Source organism: Solanum dulcamara, chromosome 8, assembly GCF_947179165.1.
Source record: "Solanum dulcamara chromosome 8, daSolDulc1.2, whole genome shotgun sequence".
Lineage (NCBI taxonomy): Eukaryota > Viridiplantae > Streptophyta > Magnoliopsida > Solanales > Solanaceae > Solanum > Solanum dulcamara.
The window spans coordinates 50,707,201-50,734,137 of NC_077244.1; the positions used below are offsets into that span (position 1 = coordinate 50,707,201).

The 26,937-nt window shown below is 34.5% G+C and overlaps 1 protein-coding gene and 1 long non-coding RNA gene across 3 annotated transcripts; both read left to right on the plus strand.

The window, feature by feature from the left end:
- Window positions 1-8,981: 8,981 nt before the first annotated feature.
- Window positions 8,982-15,645, plus strand: LOC129900938 (uncharacterized). Of its 2 annotated transcripts, none has more exons than XM_055976028.1 (3): window positions 8,982-9,415; window positions 14,984-15,051; window positions 15,407-15,645. In XM_055976028.1, the coding sequence occupies exons 1-2, from the start codon at window positions 9,107-9,109 to the stop codon at window positions 15,017-15,019; spliced, it is 345 nt and encodes a 114-aa protein (XP_055832003.1). In that variant the 5' UTR covers window positions 8,982-9,106; the 3' UTR covers window positions 15,020-15,051; window positions 15,407-15,645. The 2 variants fall into 2 exon arrangements, with proteins under 2 accessions (XP_055832003.1, XP_055832004.1); XM_055976029.1 differs by having other exon boundaries at window positions 15,410-15,645.
- A 4,104-nt stretch (window positions 15,646-19,749) lies between these two features.
- On the plus strand, window positions 19,750-20,416 carry LOC129901239 (uncharacterized). The gene is made up of 2 exons (XR_008769795.1): window positions 19,750-19,880; window positions 19,965-20,416. It is a non-coding gene; the product is annotated as an uncharacterized LOC129901239 (long non-coding RNA).
- Window positions 20,417-26,937: the final 6,521 nt, after the last annotated feature.

The following is a 26,937-nucleotide window of genomic DNA, read 5'->3' on the forward strand; positions in this document are numbered from 1 at the left end:
GTTTCAAATTTAATTTCAAGTGCTTTGTATTCAAAGTAAGTTAATGTCGTACGAAAATAAAAAATAAGCGAAGAAAATCAAATAAAACATAAAAAATCGAAACGTTATATTGCCCAAGAGGAAGAACAAATTGAACAGTTGTCAAAAGCATTAATGTCATTTTCAACATCTCCTTTCCCACGTTGCTTTCTGCTCTTTTCGTCCTCCTCATCTCTTTCAGTTTCAATAGAAGTGGAAAACCCGCGGTTGCATGCTATCCCTTTTTGTATTTCTACCGTTTTGAACCTTCTGCTCTGCTGGATCCTCATCCTCTGTCTGCACAATAACCTTGTTGTTGTTTTTAGAGGGCATGTTGGTTCTGTGATGAGTTTTCTGTCCTCCATTTAGAGATAGTCTAGACTCGTATGCTTTCTGCTCCTTCAAAAATACTCTTATCCACATATGCATAGTGTCCTTGGGATTCATCCCGGGCAAACATATAACTCTCATATCATTTTTCTCTAATTCTGCCCTTGAGGCGCAGCTACCACACAGAAGAAGAAGAGTCTTCTTATTTCCCTCTCTACCTGGAAGTTCATTCATTCTTGATCTTTATTTTGTTTGGTCCCACTCAGATCTTATCTGTTGCTCGAGTTCATCTCTAGATTTTTCTATTATATAGAAGATTCAAATTTGGGACGACCAATGGTAAATCTGTAGTTGTGTTATTAATTATGCAAAGGTAAATGATAATATGTTGGCTTCTCGATCATTCTTCATATTCGTCTCTATGTATCCCTCCAAGTTTTCCAAACCGGTTCCATCAGCGAGGAGTTTTTCAAAGAGTACATCAATAACACCTTGAAACACCCACTCGAATTTATCCACAAAAAAGTTCAAACCTGGGTCATAGGTTCATTGCCCTTAAATGGAGTTTTTCGAATTCTTAACCCAGATTCAAGTTTCCTTCACTGTTCTTCCAAATCAGTCAATGTCATCAATTCAACTATAAACATAAACACTCAATCGAGCATCTTTAACCATTGTTGAGATTTGAAACAAATCAATATGTATGACTGTTGTTGATGGTCTATGGCGGTATGAATTGTTTCCCTTCTCACATTAGAGTTGATCTAATACTTTCTGAAGACTCCACGTCAAAGATGAGGATAACATGGGAGCTTAACATCAATACCACTAGGAGGATTATGCTCCTTGATAATGCTGAGTGTTAGTTGGTTTTGATGATTTAACAAACTTAGGGAAGAAGACTTGGTCCTTTTGAGGACACTTTGTTGATAACGACAGCAGACAAATAGTACAAAACAGATCCTACCGAATCTGCAGGTCTGTGTGTACGCGGCCGAGTCCCTGCACAGGAGGCCAGTTGTTTAACCAATACAAATCATCCAACGCATTATATATCATTGATATATACATTTTTTACAACCAATTCTCTCTTGGCTTTTTAGAATCACTAAAAAGGAAATATCCATTGAAGCTCATGCTCTCAAGAATTTGGAATTTGCTCTTAAAGAAGATCAAGGATCTGATAAAGTTATCAGTTGTTTTGTTCTTGTTTTAGAGTTGTAATTTCCTAGTCTTAATCTTGTAAGGTCTACTCCTAATCTATAAAGGAGGCTAGACCAGTTCATTGTTTTCATTTCTATTGTTCATCTTGTCGAAGTAACTAGAGCTAGTTATGGAGACCACCTGAAGTCTATATCAACTAGGAGTTTAGTGATTTAGGAAGCAGTAGAGTTATTGCTTCAAATCTGTAATAGAGTTATTACAAGGAGAAAAGAGGGATTGTGAGTACAATTTCTAGATTGCAATAGCTTGTAATCTGAATTTTTGGCTCAATTTTTAGTGAAGTTTTGAGCTGAAATCCTGTGGGACAGGTCGTGGTTTTTCTTCTTTGAGCAAGGAGTTTCCACGTAAAATCTTAAGTCTATTTTTATCTTTCTGTTCTTTAAGTTTCTACACTAATTTCTGATAAGGGACCCGATCTCAACTGTTCTGGTGGAAGCATACATTTTAACAATTGGTATCATAGCGGGTTTTCTCTATCTGGTTAACACCAAGAGACGCTCTTACCAGAATGGCTGCTTCACTAAATTTGGAGGAAGGTCAGTCGTCAATCAGGCCTCCCCGATTCAATGGTCAGTTCTATAGCTGGTGGAAAACTCGTATGCCTAATTTTCTCATGGTTGAGGATAGTGAACTTTGGGACATTATTCTTGATAGTCCCTATGTTCTCATCATTGAAGAGAAAGAAAAAGAGATTACAAGGATCGTTCCTAAAACTCATAGGCAGTATACTGAGGCTGACAGAAAAAAGATTGAGAAGAATTATAAGGCTAATAAACTGCTGGTATATGTCATTGGAGCTGAAGAATATAACAAAATTTCTTCTTGTGAGTCTGCAAAAGAAATTTGGGACTGTCTGAGGACTGCTCATGAAGGAACTGAGCAAGTTAAAGAATTAAAAGTGGATATTTTGTCCACTCACTATGAAAATTTCATAATGAAAGAAGGAGAGTATATCTATGACATGCACACTAGGTTCTCTTCCATCACCAATGAACTTTGAAGTTTGGTGAACCTGTTCATCCTAGTAAATAAATATGGAAGATTCTGAGGATTCTTCCCAAGTTATGGGCTAGCAAAGTGGATGTAATAACTGAAGCAAAGGACTTGAAGGTTCTTACAATGGATGCACTGGTTGGGAGTCTGCAAATACGTGAACTAAATCAAGATCAGGATGGTCTGAAAAAGGAGACAAAGTAGGAGAGAACACTTGCTCTTAAAGTTGCTTTAAGTGAACTCTCAACTAAGGATGAAGATATGGCATATTTGACTAAGAGATTTCATAAGATTGTAAGAAAGCACGGAGGTTTCGTCAAAAAAGGTAACTTCAGTCGACTTGCAAATGTCATAGATCTGTGTCACAAATGTGGCAAACTAGGGCACTTCATCAGAGATTGTCTGCATAAGGTAGAATATTTCAAGAATAGAGTAGAAAAAAAGAAGGGACCTGGTTCCTGATAAGAAGGGGAGGAAACCTGAAGCTGATTACGTCATAAAAGGGGTTCTTGCTCTATGGGGAAACTCCTCAAGAGACTCTGAGAAGTCTACTCATCCAGAAAATGCCTCCATGGTGACCGTAAAAGATTATGAAAAAGTTTTTCACTACGCTATTTGCGTTCATGGTGCAGTCAGATGATGAGGAAGATGATGCTGATGATGAAATAGTAACTCTTGCTGATCTTAGACAAAATTTACACACCTACTCTACTAAAAAAATTAAGAAGCTTAGCAGCAGTATTGATTGACTCAGTCACTGAGTTGACAAATAAGAAGGACATGATGAATAACACTATTGATATTTTTCAAAATGAAAAGCTTGCTCTAGTATCTTAAATCACTGATTTGGAAGAGAAAATTATGGTCCTGATAAGCAACAATATTGAGCTTGATCTAAAGCTCAAGAATTTGAACAAAAGTAGTGAAAATTGCAAGAATGATGCTAGGAGTGTACAAGCTGAGCTTGAAGAAAAGTTAAAAATGGCTGAGATGAAAATGTATGATCTGGAAGAACAAATAATGGTCTTAGTGGCTGAAAATGTAAAGCTTGATATTGAATTCAAGAAGCTAAATAGGAGCAGTAAAAGCTGCAACAATGAAGTTAAGAATAAAGAGGCTGAGCTTGAAGAGAAGTTGAATGAAGCTATTTGATCTGGAGGAGAAGATTATGGTGTTAATAGCTGACAATGCAAAGCTCAAACATGAGCTTCAAATATTCAACAAGAAATGCTTAAAGAGAAAAGGTGAAGCTGATAATTTGCAGTTGGAACTTGAAGATAAGTTGAATGAAACTGATGTGAAGTTAGTCATGGCACTTGAAAGAAATACTCAACTAGAAGGAGATCTCATCCAAGCAAAAGAAGAGCTGAGAAAATCTCTGAAATGGAAGGCTTCATCAAAGATGCTTCAAAATATGACAAGTCAGGAGTATAATGATGGAAGGGGATTAGGATGCCTGAACATCAATCCTCCTTACAATCGTCCCAGCAAATTGTATATCTGATAATCTTTTGTGTCTCCATTGTGGAAGGAATGACTATCTGAAGAATGAGTGTTCTGCTCGAAAAAGATCTCAAGAAAATTTCTCAGACTACTTTAAAAAAAAGGCGAAACAAAGCAAGACCTGGTCCAAACTCTGCACATACGAGTAGCACGAGAAAGGATATCTGGTCACACTAGACCAAAAATTCTTTGATTATGCCATTATCTGATTACTGGGGAATCCATTTGAAATGGATTTCCAAGCTTAATAATTAAATTATATTGCAGGGAAGTGAATGAAATGTAAGCCAGTATTTGCTTTATGTTGAAGATTTGAACAAAGTACATGGAAAGTGAAGACTTCATCTCACTCAAGGCACTTTAAGAAGAGAGTGTTTCATTCGCTTGCGACTCTGCTTGACTATGATCAGGATGCAGGTATCTCTAATCTTTGCATTGTCTTATTTATGAAAATTCAATTAAGTACCGATGCAGGTATACACTCATGAATTAAGCTTGAATAAAAAGAGAACTGGAAGGTTGGAAAATTCGTTCATAAAACACTCGAGAGGGACTTGGTCTTGCTTCAAGGTTAGTATTCCTTACTTTGCTTATTAACTTACTGTGTGAACCGTTGTGATTTCCACGTGTCAATTATCTATCTTCTGACCGTTGTCCCATTAGTTAAAATTCAAACATCGTGACTCTTTTGAAGGGACATGATACACCATTTTCTCTCCTTTTATATAACCTTTCCTTCTTCAAATCAAATCCTAACTTGTCATAAGAAATTCATTCCTTTCTCACAAAACTTTTATTTTTTCTTTTTTGTCTTCTATTTCCAAGATGTCTAATCCAAGTTCGACAACTCAAGATATGCTCAAATTCTCCAGCAAGAAGGAAAACCTCTCCAAACACTAAAGAAATAGATACTGATGAATTATTTGTTGCATCTGATCCTGAACTTGAAAAGGGACCAGGTTCAAGTAGTAAAAGAATGAAGGTTGATAAGGAATTGTCCAAAGAAGAAAAGTTGAAACTATGAGAACTCAAAAGGTTCTAAATGGAAGGATATTTGACACTAATATCTTGGATAAGCCAGGAATGTGCGATTTGGCTGATGCTGTGGAGGTTTAAGATTAGTCGCATTTGTTCAGAGATCATATTCCTATGCTGTATGAACAATAGGTTCATGACTTTTATTATAATGCTGAGTTTAGAAATGATGGTTGTTTATACACCAATGTTGGAGGAGTAGATGTTTGTTTGGATGAATTTGTGCTTGATAAAATATCGAATGTAAAAACTAAAGGGATCAGATCCTTTTTAGGGATGGGGTGTTCTAAGAAATTTGTTCGGATGTGTGAAAAACTCCAAAAATTGAATACAACGGGCATTTCCAAGAAGTTTCTCAAAGGAGTGTATCAATTGTATTTTGAATTTGTGAACAAGGTAATGCTTCCGAGATGAGAGAAAAAAAATAGTGGCTTCTGCTTGTGACTTGTTTATCATGGAAGCTTTGAGCAAGTTTGACACTATCAACTTACCAGCCATCATTTTAGAGCATATTCATAAGATTGTTTTTGCCAAGGATGGTAAGCATGAAATGGGGTATGGATATTTTCTTACTAAAGTGTTCAACAATTTTAAAGTTCCTCTTGGTGCTAGTGTAAGAGGAACTGTTAAGCAAACATTCTCCATGAACACTTTGGTTGAGTGTGAATGTGTTGAGGAAAAAACTGGGCAAGTAAGCATGATGTCTGAATTATTGTTCGAGTAGGAGCAGTTGAAACATGAGTTGGAAGATATGACAGCACTTTTAAGTGCTAAAGATGTTGAGATTACGAGCCTTAAGGGACAGTTAGCTACAACACAATCAGAGGGACCAGGTTCTTCTGAATTGAAAGCACTAAAAGAAGAAAATACTAGCCTTGCAGCACAATTCTCCAGTCTCAAAGACAAATTGCTTCTACATCATGAAATTCATGCTGATCAGATGTCTCTTCTCCTCAAATTCCTCACCCAAAAACCCCCATCCACCTAGTGACATCCTCAATTGTCATGTCCCTTTCTTGAATTGATCACAATGGTTTACTTTTCAGTTAGTTTGTAATGTTTTGAATATGTCCTTTAGTTGTGATGAATGAATATTTCTGTTTCTCTAGTTAATCTCCTGATTTATTGCTTTTTGTCTTGTGCTTGTGTTGCCCTTTGTGGCTCTGAATTTTCTATAATATTGCATGCTCCGATTTTAGTTTACTATTTTCCTTTTTAATGATGTCAAAAAGGAAAATATTGTGAGTTGATGATATGATAAGAAAGCTTGGTGAAAGGGGGAAATTGGGGGGAAAACTCATTTCTTGTTTCTGGGATATTGGTGAAAGGGGGAACATTGACTATTTGACTAAGGAGATTTGCTTCTGATTCTGTTCTCAGTTTGTAAAGGGAGAATGTTGTAAAAGAGTTTGTCATCATCAAAAAGGGGGAAATTGATAATGTTCAGTGTTAGTTGATTTTGATGATTTAACAAACTCAAAGAACATGAGGAGGACCTGGTCCCTTTGAAGATACTTAGCTGATAACGACAACAGACAAATAGTACAAAACAGATCCTGCCGAGTCTGCAGGTCTGTGTGTACGCGGCCGAGTCCCTACACAGGAGGCCAGTTGTTTAACCAATACAAATCGTCCAACGCATTGTATATCATTGATATATACATTCTTTACAACCAATTCTCTCTTGGCTTTTTGGAATCACTAAAAAGGAAATATCCATTGAAGCTCATGCTCTCAAGAATCTGGAATTTGCTCTTGAAGAAGATCAAGGATCTGATAAAGTTATCAGTTGTTTTGTTCTTGTTTTAGAGTTGTAATTTCCTAGTCTTAATCTTGTAAGGTCTACTCCTAATCTGTAAAGGAGGCTAGACCAGTTCATTGTTTTCATTTCTATTGTTCATCTTGTCGAAGTAACTAGAGCTAGTTATGGAGACCACCTGAAGTCTATATCAACTAGGAGTTTAGTGATTTAGGAAGCAGTAGAGTTATTGCTTCAAATCTGTAACAGAGTTATTACAAGGAGAAAAGAGGGATTGTGAGTACAATTCCTAGATTGCAATAGCTTGTAATCTGAATTTTTGGCTCAATTTTCATAGTGAAGTTTTGAGCTGAAATCCTGTGGGACAGGTCGTGGTTTTTCTTCTTTGAGCAAGGAGTTTCCACGTAAAATCTTAAGTCTATTTTTATCTTTCTGTTCTTTAAGTTTCTGCACTAATTTCTGATAAGGGACTCGATCCCAACTGTTCTGGTGGAAGCATACATTCTAAAACTCATGTTATTTTTGCACAAGATGAATGGTATGATTGACACTAAGTACTAATTAGTAAATTATTTTGCCAAACATTATTTTGATGATTGATCTGGAAACCATTGTGCATTCTCATTTTCAACTATGCATTTTAATTATTTTTACTAATCAAATTGTTTTCAAGAACCGATAGCTTAGTCTCATTTTGTTATTTTCTGCTGATTCTTTCTGTTTTGTTTTCTATGTGGGTTATAATCTTGTTCCATACATTAATTTGTCATTTTGATGACTGTTCTGTTTTTATGTGGGTTTGGTCTTTTTCAATTTTGAGTAATATGCTATACAATATTTTCAGCAACTTTCGAACTTATATTTTCAAAGTTTGTCCACTCAAAGGTTATCTACAATCAGATTGTGCATTTTTATCCTTGCAAATAGGATACAGTGGTTAAAAATTTAAGATCGGATAAATTGCGGGAAGGCAAGTGGAATTGCAGGAAGGCAAGTGCCATTGAGCCTGCATGTGGTGTTCATCATGCCTTACGCCATGAGGGTAATGGAGCAAAAAACATTGTGAACTATACCAAGATAAATACATCCTTTCTTGAATTATCTCAACATGAGTCTAAACGTTTTTCATTTTTTTGGTTTATTGATGTAGGTTGTAAGTAAATAATGATGAGGAATGTGAAGAAGAAATGTCTTGATTCAGAAAATAAAAGATATATAAAAGAGGTTTTTCTAATATATGTCATATCAAGAGAAGTGTACTTTCAACTCCAATAGCACATGTCATTGGTATCAGTCCATGCCCCAATGGTCTTTGAAGCCTTATCAGGCTATTGTCTTTCTTTCGTGCATATCTAATGTTTAAGCACGTAGAAACGGTGATTGTTTGTGATTTTTGTTGAGAGCTTCAGTTTTTTTGTTTTTTTTTAATTTGATGTAGCAAGTGCTATAAAATTTTGTAATGCACATTAAACAAATTAAATACATGATAATATAACATTCAGGCATCCATGTCTTAGGAATTTATTTGTCTTGGGTAATTTTTAGGATCTATTCGATTTTGTGACATTCAATTTATATATAATATAATTATAGTAGAAACAATTTATTTAACTTCCTTGACTAATGTTCCTGCTTCATGTACTACTTTGGTGTCCAATGTATCCTCCGTTGACACTTTTGTTACGTAAATATTCCTTCCACGATACTAAAAATAGATGTAAAATAATATTTGTTCAATTTATGAAATTAAGATATAATTTATACTTAATTTCTAATTTACTCTTATTATTAATTAATAATTATTTTTTAAGACATTGTATTTATTATATTCAAAGGGTGATATGATAAAATTAACCTTTTATTTATAATTTCTTAAAAACTATGTAAACTTAATAATGGACGAGTAAAGATGGACGAATGAAGTATAATATTATGTCTGTCACAATCAAAAAACAATATTTTTTGTTAGTTTATTTTATTAATTGTCTAAGTCGAAATTAATCAATTTAAGTCTCTCTATGCGACCATCAAGCAAGTGAATATAAGAGGAAAAAGGATCCATTTTGACACGCTCAAAACTTGGTTCTCATCCACAGGTATTTAGCAGCCTTTTTTATTTTTTATCACTGTTTGAATGATTGTCTTCCTTTTAGTGGCGTGCAAACAACTAGCAATAGAAGACTTATTACTTTGAGAAGACTGTGTTACAGAGAAAGAAGATTTTGTGAAGAAGCAAACACAACAATGGCCGATCTTGTAATTGGTACTACTGTTCAAGTTTTGCTTGAGAAACTGCTTTCTCTAACAATTGAGGAGATCAACAGCTCAAGGGATTTCAACAAAGATCTGGAAATGCTTACACAAAATGTATCCTTAATCCAAGCTTTCATTCATGACGTTGAAAGACCACAAATTGAGAAACAACAGTCTGTGGAACAATGGCTCAACAGGCTTGAGGGAGTTGCTCAAAATGCTGAAAATGTGTTTGATCGATTCAGATATGAATCTCTCAAAGCACAATTGATGAAGATCCGAAACAGCCCAATGAAAAAGGTCAGTGGTTTCTTTTCTCATAATGCTTTTAAGAGAAAAATGTCTCGAAAAATCAACAACAGCAATAAAGAGTTGACTGATATCAATAAGTTAGCCAAAGACCTCGGTCTCCAATCACTAATGGTTCCTTCTCGGCAAATATTACCAATTAGAGAAACAGATTCCTTAGTGGTTGCTTCAGATGTTATTGGTAGAGACTTGGATGTTGCTGAGATAAAGGAGAAGATTTTGAACCTGAGAGAGGAGAATGCTCTTCTGTGCACCATTCCCATAGTGGGTATGGGGGGTTTAGGGAAAACTACTGTGGCTAAGATAATTTACAATGATGAACACATCAAGCAAATCTTTGAAAAGAGAGCTTGGTTGTGTCTACCTGAGATGTCAGAAATTAAGAGCTGACGGAAAGTTGAGGTTCGAAGGAGAGATATAATAGTCAAGAAGTTACAAGATGAATTGGGAGGAAAAAACTACTTGCTAGTCCTGGATGATTTGTGGCGTGTTGACTCTACATTGTGGCATGAGTTCGTGGACACATTGAGAGGAATAAATACATCCGGAGGAAATTGCATTCTCGTGACTACTCGTATGAAGCGGGTGGCATCCATAGTAGCAGCAAATCTTCATATGTTGGGAAAATTAACAGAAGATCATTGTTGGGCTATTTTCAAACAAAAAGCATTTGTTGATGGGAGGGTTCCAGAAGAATTAGCGAGCATGGGCAACAAGATTGTTAAAATGTATCAAGGTCTACCGTTGGCTGCAAGTGTGTTGGGAGGCCTCCTACGCAGTAAGGAAAAACATGAATGGCAAGCAATTCTTGATGGCAACCCCCTTGTTGCACGTAAAGATGATGCTGGGGAAAATAGCATAAAGAAAATCCTAACACTCAGCTATGGTTATCTACCATCTCCACAACTTAAAAAATGCTTTGCTTACTTTGCAATGTTTCCAAAAGATTTTGAGTTTGAAAAGGACCAACTTGTCCAACTCTGGATGGCAGAAGGCTTTCTCCATCCATGTCAAGAGACCACTATGATGGAAGACGTTGGGCACAGGTTTTTTCAAATCTTGTTGCAAAATTCTTTGCTGCAAGATGTTAAGTTAGATGAGCACAACAGTATAACACACTGTAAGATGCACGATCTTGTGCACGATTTGGCTGGAGATATCTTAAAATCTAAACTATTTGATCCGAAGAGCGACGATGGAGAAAAACTTTCTCAAGTTCGTTATTTTGGATGGGAGTCACCAAGGGATCAAATAGATAAGATAAATGATCCAGAACGTTTGTGCACACTGTTTTGGAGAAGCAATTATATATCGGAAGATATGCTGTTGAGCTTTAAGTTCTTAAGAGTTTTAAATTTGTCCAGTTCAGGAATCAAGGAGTTGTCAGCCAAAATCAGGAAGCTAATATACTTGAGATATCTTGATCTCTCCAACACTAAGATCACAGCCTTGCCTAACTCCATTTGCGAGCTCTATAATTTGCAAACAATTAGAGTCAACGACTGCCATTCACTCGAGGAACTTCCACATGAGATGGGAAATATGATAAGTTTGAGGCACATTTATTACAGTTTTCAGTGTGATAAAAAACATTTTCAGATGCCACTTAAGATGCGACAATTGACTTGTCTTCAAACCCTACAGTTTTTCAAGGTAGGTTTAGAGAAAGGTCGTCAAATAGAAGAATTAGGTCATTTGAAAAACCTAAGAGGTGAATTGACGATCAATGGTCTCCAATTGGTCTGTAATAGAGAAGAAGCTCGAACAGCACATTTACAAGAGAAATCGAATATCTACAAGCTGGCATATGTGTGGTTCCATGACGAACTAGAAGGAAGTGAGATCAATGATGAATATGTCTTGGATGGTCTTCAACCCCATCCTAACTTGAAAACCTTAGCAATAGTGGACTATTTAGGGACTAAATTTCCTTCATGGTTCTGTGAAGATTTGCTACCAAATTTGGTCATGTTGAAATTAAGTGGTTGCAAAAGATGCAAAGAAATTCCATCGCTTGGCCAACTGAAATTGCTTCGGCATCTTGAGCTGTTAAAGTTACATAAGGTGGAATGCATCGGACCTACATTTTATGGTATTGATGGTAAGAATATTGGATCAAGCCGCAATATCCAAGTGTTCCCGTCATTGAAAGAACTAGTATTGGAGGATATGTCTAGCCTTATTGAGTGGAAGGGAGATGAAATTGGAGTAAGAATGTTTCCTAGGCTTGAGAAGTTGACGATTAAAGAGTGTCCACTGTTAAAAAGTACTCCAAATCAATTTGAAATCCTCCGTGAATTAGAAATTGAAAGAGTTGACAGTGAAATTCCATTGTTGAACTTGTGCAGCAACTTGACATCTCTCGTAGGGCTTAGTGTCGATGATGTGAAAGAGCTCACTTGTTTTCCAGATGAGATGCTACGCAACAATGTTTCTCTTCAAAACCTATCGGTCTCAGGCTGCAGAGAGTTTTGTGAATTGCCACAAAGCTTGTACAATCTCCATTCTCTTAAGAGATTAGAAATACAGTACTGCCCCAATTTCAGTTCTTTTCCTGTTCCCAGTGGAGAGAATTATTTGACTTCCCTCCAAAGTCTTACGTTATGGAATTGTGATGGATTGGACAGTTTACCAAGTGTAATGCTAGAGCATTGTTGGTCTCTGAGATTTTTGATGGTCATCTGCTGTAACAACTTAGTTTCCTTGCCTTTACATGTGTGGGAAATGCCTTCACTTTCGTATTTGGGTTTATTAAAATGTCCCAAATTGATTAGTTTACCCGCAGGGGGCCTTCACCGTCTCACCGGGTTAAGGGCATTGGAAATTGGTCCTTTCTCAGAGAAGATGGATTTTGAGGCATTTCAATTGATTTTTAATGGCATTCAGCAGCTGTTGTCCCTTCGTAATCTGGGGGTGAGCGGACGTGGGCACTGGGATTCTCTGCCCTATCAGTTTATGCAACTCTCTGCCCTAACACATATCCATATATCGGATTTCGGAATTGAGGCTCTTCCTCATAGACTTGACAACCTTACTTCTCTTGAAACATTACATCTAGTGAGGTGCAAACGGCTACAACATCTGGACTTCTCAGATGCCATGCCCAAATTACGGTATGTGGAGATCAGTGATTGTCCATTGTTAGAAGCTCTGTTGGATGGGCTTGGCAACCTTGTTTCATTGAAAGAGTTAAGTTTATGTAACTGTGAAAAACTAGAGCATCTGCCATCCAGAGATGCCATGCGACGCCTCACAATATTATCGAACCTAAAAATTAAAGGGTGCCCACAGTTAGAAGAAAGTTGCACCAATCGGAGTGGCCCAAACTCCTAGTGGTCCAACATTTCCCATATTCCAAGAATTAAAGTAGGTAGAAGCGTAATTCAAGACTTACATAATCCATGAGCGGCTGGCAATTACACTAGGTAAATTTTCATTTAAACTTGTTAGAGATACGAATTTTTGCACTCCTTTTTTTCTCATGACACAACTTTTACTGTTTAAACGGGGTTGGTTATGTTCAACCACCACATTTATTTTGTTGAAGAAATTTAGTAAAGACAACATAATCTGTCAACATTTTACTCTTCATAATGGGGTTTACTAACAATTATTAAGTGAAACTATTTGTTTTTTTTTAAAATGATGTGCAGCAAAAAGGTTGAAAGTAATGTCTCTCTATATTATTATTAAGCATAGAAAGTCTTTTAAGTAGCCAACTTAAAACGATAATCTGCATAATTTGAAATTCAAGATAACTAATATATCTAAACAAACTAAACAAATTCTAATAAAAAAAATAAAATTCAAATCATCCTAAACCTAACAACTCATTATGCAAAACAATAATAATCGAAAAATAATTATTGTTGTGGAACAATGAATTTCTCATAAATGTTGTACTGTTAAAAAGTACTCCAAATCAATTTGAAATCCTCCGTGAATTAGAAATTGAAAGAGTTGACAGTGAAATTCCATTGTTGAACTTGTGCAGCAACTTGACATCTCTCGTAGGGCTTAGTGTCGATGATGTGAAAGAGCTCACTTGTTTTCCAGATGAGATGCTACGCAACAATGTTTCTCTTCAAAACCTATCGGTCTCAGGCTGCAGAGAGTTTTGTGAATTGCCACAAAGCTTGTACAATCTCCATTCTCTTAAGAGATTAGAAATACAGTACTGCCCCAATTTCAGTTCTTTTCCTGTTCCCAGTGGAGAGAATTATTTGACTTCCCTCCAAAGTCTTACGTTATGGAATTGTGATGGATTGGACAGTTTACCAAGTGTAATGCTAGAGCATTGTTGGTCTCTGAGATTTTTGATGGTCATCTGCTGTAACAACTTAGTTTCCTTGCCTTTACATGTGTGGGAAATGCCTTCACTTTCGTATTTGGGTTTATTAAAATGTCCCAAATTGATTAGTTTACCCGCAGGGGGCCTTCACCGTCTCACCGGGTTAAGGGCATTGGAAATTGGTCCTTTCTCAGAGAAGATGGATTTTGAGGCATTTCAATTGATTTTTAATGGCATTCAGCAGCTGTTGTCCCTTCGTAATCTGGGGGTGAGCGGACGTGGGCACTGGGATTCTCTGCCCTATCAGTTTATGCAACTCTCTGCCCTAACACATATCCATATATCGGATTTCGGAATTGAGGCTCTTCCTCATAGACTTGACAACCTTACTTCTCTTGAAACATTACATCTAGTGAGGTGCAAACGGCTACAACATCTGGACTTCTCAGATGCCATGCCCAAATTACGGTATGTGGAGATCAGTGATTGTCCATTGTTAGAAGCTCTGTTGGATGGGCTTGGCAACCTTGTTTCATTGAAAGAGTTAAGTTTATGTAACTGTGAAAAACTAGAGCATCTGCCATCCAGAGATGCCATGCGACGCCTCACAATATTATCGAACCTAAAAATTAAAGGGTGCCCACAGTTAGAAGAAAGTTGCACCAATCGGAGTGGCCCAAACTCCTAGTGGTCCAACATTTCCCATATTCCAAGAATTAAAGTAGGTAGAAGCGTAATTCAAGACTTACATAATCCATGAGCGGCTGGCAATTACACTAGGTAAATTTTCATTTAAACTTGTTAGAGATACGAATTTTTGCACTCCTTTTTTTCTCATGACACAACTTTTACTGTTTAAACGGGGTTGGTTATGTTCAACCACCACATTTATTTTGTTGAAGAAATTTAGTAAAGACAACATAATCTGTCAACATTTTACTCTTCATAATGGGGTTTACTAACAATTATTAAGTGAAACTATTTGTTTTTTTTTAAAATGATGTGCAGCAAAAAGGTTGAAAGTAATGTCTCTCTATATTATTATTAAGCATAGAAAGTCTTTTAAGTAGCCAACTTAAAACGATAATCTGCATAATTTGAAATTCAAGATAACTAATATATCTAAACAAACTAAACAAATTCTAATAAAAAAAATAAAATTCAAATCATCCTAAACCTAACAACTCATTATGCAAAACAATAATAATCGAAAAATAATTATTGTTGTGGAACAATGAATTTCTCATAAATGTTGTACTGTTTAACAGGAATGCTATTTGAGGCGTATCTGTCCATTAAGTTGAAGGAATTCTGCTTATTGAACCAAGATTTCCATGTAAGCTTCTTCTAAAATTGTTAATCTCCTACATTCCTTGTTTTCTTATTGCTCACTTACCTGTAAAGTTAGTCTATTGCAATATATCTCAAATTAGTCAAACGTTTCGTTTGTTTGGCATGAGTATCCGAGTTTATCACTTAATCCTCGAATGTAGTACTCTTCATTATAGAGTATAATGGAAGTTATTAAGTAGTATGGTTCTTGAATAAGATAACTACTCATTCTCTTCAAGTATAGACAAATATTTTATTGGCATAACATTAGCTTGTCATATAAGGTACATAATACATTACAGTTTCTTTGCCGTAAGAGTTGGTGAAAAAACTAACCGAAATTTGACTTGTATTGATAGTAGAGGTTTCTCCGGTTTTTGTAAGGACTACAGAATCTCTCAAATGAAAGAAGCTATCACACGTCTTATGGTTCAAAGTGAGCACCACATCAGCGCCACGTCATGGAGAGTTAATGATGAACATGTGAAAAATGTAATCTTTTGAATTTTGTTTGGGTTCCTACTGATTCTCATGTGATAACTTTAACTGAAAGTGGGGTTGATCCATTGAAAATTATCAAGATTGTTTAGCCTGTTGATATTAATTTTTTATTATTACTTTTTAAAAATGGATTAAATCTGGGTAAAAAGTTTGTGTTCTTGAGTATGTTCTTAAGTGGGAATATAGGAAGGAGTTTTCTGGAGGTGATGATGTTTGTATCTGTTAATGAATCTGTATCATTCTGATAGGGATTTTTGGTAACAATAATTTTCAATATGTGGAGAAAAAATTGAATTTGGATGAACAGAAAGATGGTTGGACTCGAGTATATGTAATCGACGAACACAACTCTAGTCGATATGCCTAGGATTCATAAGGCTGCTAATGTATTTGTTCTGTCATCTAGAGGTGAAGGTTGGGATAGGCTTATTGCGGAGACAATGGCAATGACTGTCAGTGATTATTACAAATTGGTTAGGACCAATTGACTATTGTCTAAGCTAAGTCATATACGTGTTAATGCATTATACAGCATGGACAAGGCAAAGGAACTAACCTGGGGTTCAATCGCTCCTCGAATACGGTTTCGGGCACAACAATGAATAATAGATAAGAAGGCATCATAAGCCTATCGCCAAACAAAAGCGAAACAATTGAGACATGACTCAAAATTAGATAGGGGGAGAAATATCTCTAGGATCGACGTCTTACCCCAAAATATGCTATCTCAGCTCCCAACGAGCACAGCTAAGTCAAACCTACGGCTACAACGATCCACAGAGGTCTCCAGCACTAGCACTAAGGTAAGATATCCATAACAAACCCTATCGGAAGCTACACCTAGCGATAAGGGAAATAAAATACCTGCTAAAGCACCTAAGGCTCAAACCTAGCCTAAGGCCATCAATAACAATTCTAATAGGATAATAATGCTAAGTCAACACCACAACCAAGGCCCATAGCCTAATCTAAGGATTTCACGGGATTATTCTAGCCTAAAGCTCACCCGGAAAACAAGAAAATGGAATAGGATGAGGAAAATGCTATTCTCTGCAAATACTCACTTAAGTCACATGTAAAAATGCTAAACGATATCTACCAAAGTCCAGTCAAAAGGGGGAGACTGTAGCCTACCTCGAAGCCGAACACGAGCGCTCCGAATTCACTAGAATGAAGTTCTCGACCTCCGAATCACCTCCAATCGCCGCCACGCTAACAAAATATTGATCACCTCATCAATACGGACGTTTTGGCACCAATATCACATTTTTTAGAGATGGACCCAAAATCGGATCTAAAACGGGATTGTGGGACCCGTGATGGGAATCCCGAAATTAACTTCGTAAAAAGGTTATAAGCATAACAAGAAACTTGTACCCCAAAATGGGGCACAATTCAAAGCTCGGAATGGAAGCAATTGGCGCATGCAAAAGAGTTCTTCAATAACAGGAAAAAAATCAGGAAAGAGGGACAACAGCTAAAAACTGAGAAATTACCTCAAATGAAGGTCCTATAGTTGAAACCAACTATACAATGACGATCCTCACGAAAACCCCCACAGTTTGGAGCTTTGAATCACCCAATTCAGACCTATATTGACCAAGATATAATTTTCCAAAGATCCCTCAAATTCCAATCTGAAAATGGACAATACAACAACTAGAATTGAAAAACCCACCCCTAACGAAGCTCATAAGTCACTTTTCGATCCTAACAACGCGTTCCTCGCGAAAATTTCCACAATTTAGACTCAAGAACCACTCAATTCGGACGTGAAATGCCCTAGTAATCAACATCCTAAGTTTTCAAAAAGATCATCTCAAAAACCATTCGAACCAGCAGCAAAAACTCAAACTTTACCTCGAATGGAGTATCCACAATCAATTTTGACACTACCACGGTGTTCTCCTCGAAATTCCACGTGAAATGGGCTTTTGAATCTCTCAATTTGGACTTCAAATGCTCAAAAAATCGTGTTTTGAAAGTGAAGGTTGAATGCTGATTTTTGGCTTTAAATAAAAACGGATCTGGTCGCAAAAAATCTAAATCTGGTCACTAAAAGTTCAAAATCTGGTCCCTAAAAGGGCTGCACCAGATTTCAGTTTTGCTATATTTTAAAGTCTCTAAACGGACCCTTGAGATTCATTCAGAACCCGATAAAAATAAATCAGATATGCTAACCCACTAAGTTCGACGTTTCGGACTCAAAGGAACACTCAGAATTTTCATCCGAGTTCATCTCGACAAAAAGTGGGTCCCACATCCAACACCGTTTTGAGCCAAAATCCACAAGAAGGCTTGAAATGAGATCGGAAGTCTGGGGAACCGCACGAAAGGTCGTTCTAGACCCAAATCGACATTCAGAAGCTAACCGCACTTACAAAATTTTGATCCAAGCGCGCTTTCTAAGAATATTGACCAAGGTCAACCTTGAGTCAAATTTCAAAAGCTAAAGCGCTAAACGACCTCAAACTCGCGCCAAACGATACTCGCGCCGATCATGGTACTAGCCTAATTTGGTCATTCCAAAGCTGATGGAACAGTCAAAACTCCGTTCCGAGATCGTATTTCGGGAGTTTTGACCAAAGTCAACCGTTCAAACTCCAAGAGCTTAAAAACAGAAAAACGGGCATAAGGCAGTAAGTCATAAATGACTTGGGGTCGCTACAGAAAAACTCTAATGCTGGAAAAATCAAAAAACGAAGAAAATGACCCGGAGGATCATTACACATTGTTTAGTCTGCTCTTTCTTTGATCTATTCATATTATTATTCTTAATTATGTGCATTAGCATTTTTTTTTATACATATAAGCTTTGAATTTTAAAAATGTTAGCTCATATATAACTTAGAGAAAATAAGCTTATGTTAATACAATTTAGAAATAGAAAAGATGATTAATCGTAAAATGTGATCTTCATTATTATTTTCAGTCATGTTTAGATGTAAATATTAATGAAAAAATAATAATTAAGAAATTATAAACATAATTTAATTTATTAATATTGGGTCCATAAACAGGTCTTTTCATATCTATCTATTAGTATAGAAAAGGATAATGAAGGATCAAATTGTAATTTCAGACTCTCTTCATAGGAGTTATTATTAATAAATTTAGAAGGAAAAAAAAAGGATCTAGAATCATTCTTTTCCTAAAAAAAAAGCCATCATATAGTGACCTTTAACTACTATTTTCATCTTTTCAGTGGAGTATAAATATATTCTAGAATTCTTCCTAATTTTCAATTCAACCGTTTATTTTATTTTTTCATTCACTTTTTTTTTATTAACTAAATTTGTATGAATCACTAAGCAGTAACATTGGTTATGCGTGTTAAATAAAATTTATAATTATGCACATCCACCTAGTTCGAAACATGCCTGAAGTTTTAATATGAGATTAATGCATATGATTAAAGAATGTGGCATATTTTATATTTAACATATGTTCGTTATTTAATTCAATATTTGTGTCTGCCGTAGCGATTAAATTACATAAGTTTTTAATGTTAGTTGTGGTAACATAAATAAGTTATAAGATATTGCTTAATTTTATAGAAATAGAAAAAGACAACTTACTTGCAAAGTGTTATGTAAATTCTAATTCTCTGTGTTTACCTAAACTATTAAAATTAATTTATTTTTTAAAAATATAATTGACCACGTATAAACATAAATTAAGATTGTAATGTTGAACCTGTTAACGGGCCTTATCATATCTAGTATAAATATAGGGAAAATTATGTAACTAGACAAAATTTGTAACTTATTTATTGAAAACAACAACAGTTAAAAAAAATTATAAAAAAGAACAATATTTTTTATATAGCAAATTAATGGTATTCTTAGGTCCTAAATTAACTCATATGAATGACATGTTTTTCTCACATACGTTCTCTCTCCAAATTTTAAAATATTTCAAATTTAAAAAAATTTCTCTCTCCTTCAATTCTCTCCTTGTTTAATCTTCAATCTTCAACAATCCTGATTTTCTCTCATCAAGGATTTCAGATTTTGTTTTCTTTTCTTTCTAGAAATTGAAATAATCTCTAAAAGGATTTATACAACAATCTCATTGATTTAGGTATCACATTTTTTATATGTATCTTTTGCGATTTGATCTCCTTTTTAGGGATTTGATTTATAGTTTGGATTTTGTAGTTGTATTCTTCTATTTATATTAAATTGTTTTTGCATTCTTTGTATTTGTTTGAATCTTTCTTTATCTTTGTGTTTAGTTGATTAGTAATTTCTCCATTTTCAGTTTGAGTTCTAGCTATGAAAAACTTCAAAGATTCCACTCTAATGTTTGAGTCAAAGAGGAGTACAAGAGGTATCCCATATAATCATCAACTTTTTAGCGATTAATTTTTCTCTTTTGATTTATGCATTACTCAAGGAGTCCTAAAAAATGTAGGCTCTGCGGTTAAAATGGGTGAAGAGAGCAGATCTAAGCATCTACATGATCCTATTCGCATGCAAAATCTTCCCCAAGTTTGAAATAGCAACATCATCAAGAAAAGAAAAATTATAAGTACTTTGTCTACCAGCAGCGAAGTCGAAAAACTTGATGAAGATCAAATTGAGAAACAAAGTTACCATATATGAAGAAAATGTACTGAGAGCATCCATAAAAAATCGGTTTGACTTTTGCTTATTTTTTGTCAAATTCTCAATTTTAAATGAGAAGAATGTAGATTTTGAATTAGCTATTTGGATAGGTTAGCTATTAGGAAGAATGTAGGTGCTGCCTTCCTTATGTACATAGATATATTAGCTAATAGATATGTCTTTAGTTGAACTCTTAACTCATAAGCTTTTTGGTGACTACAAGTTTAGAACGTATCCAGGTTCCATTTCTTTGACATGCATTATTAATGTTTTTTCCCCTCTAATTATGATTTTTGTTGACATTTTTACACTTAGTAATTAGGAAGAATGTAGGGCACGCCTTCTCTGTGCATTTGAGCATTGGATTTTTCTGATTAACTCTTTGGAACCTAGAGCTTATATTTCAGGAAAACCCACGATTTACTTGGGTTACATGAGAAATTTCTCTCCTTGTTGTAGATACCCAATCTGGAATTGTGGTTTCAACGGCAAAAAGACGTTGTGCGGAAGTTGGTAGCTGGAGATTTAGACCTTGGCATCGTTGGTCTCGACACAATTATTAGCTGTATCAACTGACTATGAAATGACCAAACTATCTTTGGTCGTCCTCCTCTTCACATTTCTATATACTAGATAGGCAGTGTCCGCGCTTAGCACGGGCCCAACATTTTGTATTTTTATGATGCAGTTACAACAACACAGATATAAGCCTCTAAAGATATATTGATGTACAAATATGCCAAATAAATGCATAAAAGTTTACCCTTAAGAATACATTCATTGGAACAAAATAACCCAAAAAATGAGTAATAAAATTGTTCATTCGATCTTGAAGGATCTTAGATGCAGCTTGTAAAATTATCCTCCCTTGTGGTTCATAGGCCTGCGATAGAGTTGAAATCAATCATTGTATAGGAGTCATGATATAGTGTGAACTTACAAAACTGTTGTTTTAACAATTAGAAAAAAAGTAGATCAACTTTCCTGGAGTTTTAAAGACTGAACTCACAACATATTGAAGCATAAGTCCCTGAAAAATGAAAAATTAAGCAGATTAAAAGTACGACTCCATTAACAAAATCTAAAAGTCTTCCTGCATGAAATATTGACAAATAATCCTCAAGCACCACTGTTCAACAAAGGGCAACTATCATCTGTGGGAGGTCACCTGAGATTAAAAGTCGGGGGCATAAGAAGATCGGATACCATCCAAACAAAAAAGTTGAATACTACAAAAAAGTAAACACAATTATGTAAAACTACTATATTAGTAATTCAAAGGAGAAGTTAAGTCATTCAACAACACGACATAGTACTAAAAATCGACTCTTTACTAAAATTTTCAGTAGAGAATAAACATCAAAAGGGCATATACAGAAGATTTATGAAGTACATTGATGGTAAAACTCTTCTTTTTTCATTTTCTAACTGTTTGCTAACTAGTAGTACAGATGGAATCACACTTGGAAAAGCAATGATCTTCCAATACGAAGTTTTGAAAGTTCACTTTGTCATATCTCATATATACGACACCAATCCAGGAAAAGGCCTACAAAAACTCTCAGTATCCACCTAGTAAAAAGTAACCTCCACGCTTGAGTTATATATGCACTAAAAAAATTGATTAAGCAATTGCCCTCACATTCAAGCTGAAGAGGAGGATCCAACATTTAAATTTCATGGATTTAACCTTTAGGTTCTTTCTAATAAAAATATTACACTTTTAAGATTATATACAAGTTATTTTAAATTCATCACATAGCAAAAGCTAGAGATCCTTTCACTTCATATAAGTTTAAATGATAAAATTTTCATCAGTTTACCATAATGCATGTGTAACGACCTAGCCTGTCGTTACTAAAATATTTGCGGTAAGGGTATACGAATCCCATTCATTATAAGACTAGGATCAATTCCTTGGTATGTGAGTGCATTAGTTGTGAATTAAGGACGTACAATGTCCCTATCTCAAAGTTAAGTTGAAAGTGTCATTCCGATTTAGTTTCACACTTGAGTTTAAACTAGGGTCAATTTCAAACAACCATATCTCTCAGTATATAATGAATTAGGTGGCTCATGACCTATAAAATTAAAGATCTATGAGTCTTCTTTCCAACGCCACTGAATTTACCTTATTTGGAGTCCAGAGTAAAAAGTTATGTCCATTTTACTGAGCATTTCCTATGTGGGCCGTTGTGGCGGGAATTAGGCCGATGTGGCAGGATTTGAGGGATAGAATGAAAAGATGGCGTATTTTTATTATCTCATTATTCCCTTAGCTGCCAAAATATAAGAGGATTACCCTAGAAACCCCCGAAAGGCTGCTCTAGGCTTGGAGAGAAGGGAAGAAGAGATTCCTAATGCAAGGAAATCTTGTCGAAGAACTTGATTCATGCAGAGAAAGAAACTTAGGATAGGAGACTTAACCATCCAGACTCCGTATCTGAAGGCCTAGGCATGAATTCTCCCGTTAATCTACATTATATTAAGCAATGATTGTCAATTATTGTTTAGAGAGGAAATATATGATGTGGGTCATGATTATTATTTGACTAGTGATAAAGGTCCAATCTTTGAATTTAATTATGGTGAAAACTGTTTAGAAGGCCAATAACCCTTTCAGGATTAAATGTAGACTATTGTTGGGTTGTTAGGAGATCTTGAGACTTGTGGATTATGATCTATTGATGTATATACCTGTTCGTATTATGTTATGGGTGCTAAATGCGTCGACATTATAGGTATGAGGTCATAGGTAAACAAGTGGCTTGAGATGGAAAAATAGAGATGCTGCCACTACCTCCCAATTGCAGCAAATGGCAAACAAAAAGAAGAAGTAACAGCAGCACCAGCTTTGAATACTTTTTGCTATGTAACGTAATAACCAAACAATTATTGTTTTTGCTTTATTCTAGTACTATTAAACACTTTTGAGGATTGTAACCTTATTAAACCGATTCACTGATCTTGGTATTTAGCATAATGTTAACTTTGAGTTCATTGTGGATTATGTTTTTGAGTTACATTGTGATATTGTTAAATATTTTTGGTATTAAATTGTCATGTCACATAATGCAATTGTCGCCTTGTTTCTCAAATATCTTGCAGAATACCATTGATGAAGGCAATGAAAAGCTATCACAATATCCAACAATTTGTAGGATTTTTGAACTTTTCATGTATAAACCAAACAATTTGTTAGGAATTTTTAATAAGTGAAATATGTATTCACTTCAACAAGATGTGAATTGTGAATTGTATACAACAATAACATCAAAATACATACAAATATAGCCTTGCTAGAAATTTACAGCAACAACAACAACATGAAGTTTCATTTCATCCAAAACATAAATAACTTTACAGCAACAACAACATCAAAATAATACTAGACCACCACCTATACCTAAGGATAGAACACCACCTATACCTGAACAACACAACACATTTTAACAATTAGACTTCAATGTCCATATTCCAAACATTACCAACCTAGTAGCGATGACACCAACAATAAATATATTTCTTGCTCGATTTATTTTTTCATCAAAAGCCTTGACTTTCTTCAACAAACCCCAGATCACCTTATTTGCTTGAGGAGGATGTAGATCTTCATACCAATAAAAAAATCATAGCCACCCATTTTCTACAAAATCAATCAGAAAAAATAAATTAGAAGCCCACCATTAACTATATAATTAACTTTAAGAAAAATAAATAATTACTTTACCTTTGAAAGTTTACAAGTAAAAAATCTACGATCTGGATTTAGTTGGGTCCAAGAAGTCTTTAATTATGCTTCATTACCACATTTACAATATCCACATTCATCCAAAGAGGTCATGGAAGAGTTGGAGAAGCTCGTCATGGAAGTGTATGAGAAGCTTGACATGAAAGAGAGAAAAACAAAGAAGAAGAGAGAAAACTGATTTTTTTAAATCAGAGAAAGAAGCTAAGAATTAGGGCAAAATTGAAGAAGAAAGGGTATAAATACATAGATGGGAGAGATATTACCGTTATAAGCCAAGTGTGTTGCCACATCATATTAAAAAACAGCTTCTACGCGCCTCAAATAGGTGAAAAACACGCGAGGTGCCAACTGTGTAAAAAGTGTCAACATGACACATCAGACCCTTACATAAGATGTCTAAAATGAACATATCCTGATTTAGATATCTAAGTGAAAGTTCGTGTCAACTTTAAGGGGCCACCGATAGATTATCCCAAAAAATAAATATACAAAATAATTACATGTAGAATATAACTTAGGATCTAAAGGATTTCTTGAACCAAAAATCAATTTTGTTACAATGTTAAAAGCTTCTCAGAGTAGATTCAATATAATACATATAATATAAATATGATTTAAAAATATTATTTTTTCTATCTCAATTCATATGTTGGTGCTCCTTTTTTTAAATCAAACAAGTTGATGAGATTCAGTTGTGACAAAAGTAGTTTATGAAAACACAACTTGTTCAACCCGTTTATATTTGAGTCAGTTCGATTATTTCAATCTACGGAAAATTGGGCTGATATGTATTTTGAATCGATCAATGAAAAATCTTGTCAAAATATTTTTAATTTTTTATATGTTTTATATAACCATAATAAAGAAAATAATAATTTTATTAGACATATTAAAATATTAGAAAAGAAAAAATAAATTAATTAAAACTTAATAAAAATTGAGTGAATTGAGTTATTTTATGTACTATAATTGATTTCAATCAAACTTCAACCCAAGTGACTTTTGGACGGATCACTTTGGAGTCGCCCAATTAATTGAATCAACTAGTCAATTTGACATCTCTACCCAAAAGCACCGGAGATTCTAGAGAAATATTTTTGCGCGTCGATACAAAAAAGCAAAGTCCAAGAGGGTATTGTAGCCATTTCGGCAAGCAAAATTAGGACTTGTGTTGGGATTTCAGGGCAAATGTGGTGGCCGGTGGGGAGAGAAACATAGTGTCTGGTAGCAAATAGAGGAATATTAAGAGCATGTAAAGACGCAATAATATTGATGTTTTTCTACTTGAGGACAAGACAAACGCACATGAAATGGAGAGAGACATAGGCCCTCACCTATATGGAATTACCTCCCATGCTTCTTCCATCATTTGAACATAATATGTATAATATGTACATGAAATTCAGATGCTATATAATATAAAGTTAGTATATATCATTAGTATAAATAACTTTTATATTATCAGACATTTTTAAAGTTTACATTAAGTGGGCGTTTGGATTCACTTATTTTAAGTAACTTTTGACTTTTAAGTTTTTTTTAAAAAATTTTGTGAGTGTTTGGATAATATAAAAGTTGGATTGTCCCTAACTTATGACTTTAGCGTTTAGCTTATAAGCAACTTTAAAAAAAAGTCCATCCAAATACCCCCATACATGTGTGTATATATATATATATATATATGTATATATATATATATATACTAGATGGGTATTGTCCGTGCTGGCGTTCGCAATATGCTGATGGTTTATATAGTATATTTTGCTAGGGTAAAACAATTATCACAATTGAATGCATAAACTTAATATTGCATTTAAGCTTTAATATTACAACTAATTTTATCCTATCCTATTAGCTAGGGTTGTACGGGACAAACCGATAAATCGCACCAAACCGACAAACCTAACCAAATCAGAAAAAAAAACCGACTAGTGGTTTGGTTTGACTTGGTTTGGTGTTTGGAAAAAAAAAAACCGACCACTATAGGATTGGTTTGGTTTTAACTAAAAAAAGTCAAACCGAACCCAAACCGACCCGATTATAGATATACTACTTTAAAATTATATTATACATAAAAATATTTATTAAAATGTAATTTATAAATATTTTTTAAAATTTTTTCATAATTTTTGTTTTCTTTCTTACATTTAAATTTGGGAAACTTACATAAATATACAATATTAAGAAAATATTTACCATTTATAGCAATAAAAAAATAATTTCACTGAACACTTATAATACATTTATAATACAGTTTTAATACATATTGCAGAGAACTATTTATAAAACATATATAATACAAGTTTTATAGATGAATAATACATTTATCACATATTTTAATAGACTTATAATACATTATGTTAGTTTCTTACTACACAAATATAATATATATTTTAAAACACTTATAATACATTTATATTGTATGCATAATTCACTTTTAATACAAGTGTAGATTTATCATAATATTGCTATATATTGCTATAAATGGTAATAAATAAAAAATATTGCTAAAATCAGTAATTAATTTTTAAAAAGCACTCAATCAAGTAATTTTTCCTTTAGATTTGGACTTGAAAAGTCCATCTAAATAATATACAAAAAAAGCTCATCTTATAAAGTTATATTATAAAGTTAAAACTTCAAACAGTGTTCTGCCTCCATCTTATATGTTGATATTTTGTACTAGAACTCTTTTTAAGAAGCACTGATTTGTGTTTTTTATTAGATACTATGAAAAACTCGAGAAACCCGGAAAACCCGAGAAAAATTGATATCGAAAAATCCGACTTTTATTGATTTGGTTTGGTTTATAGATTTAATAACTTGACACAAATGGTTTGGTTTGGTTTGTAAAAAATCCGAACCAACCCGGTCCATGTACACCCGATATTAGCAATTGAATATATATCAACCTTCCTACTAATTAGAATTGAACAAGAAAAGGGGGAGGACAATTTACTAAGCAACGTTTTAACTCTTCGTCTAGCACATGATGTTATTCCAATGATTCATCATTGTTTACCACTCA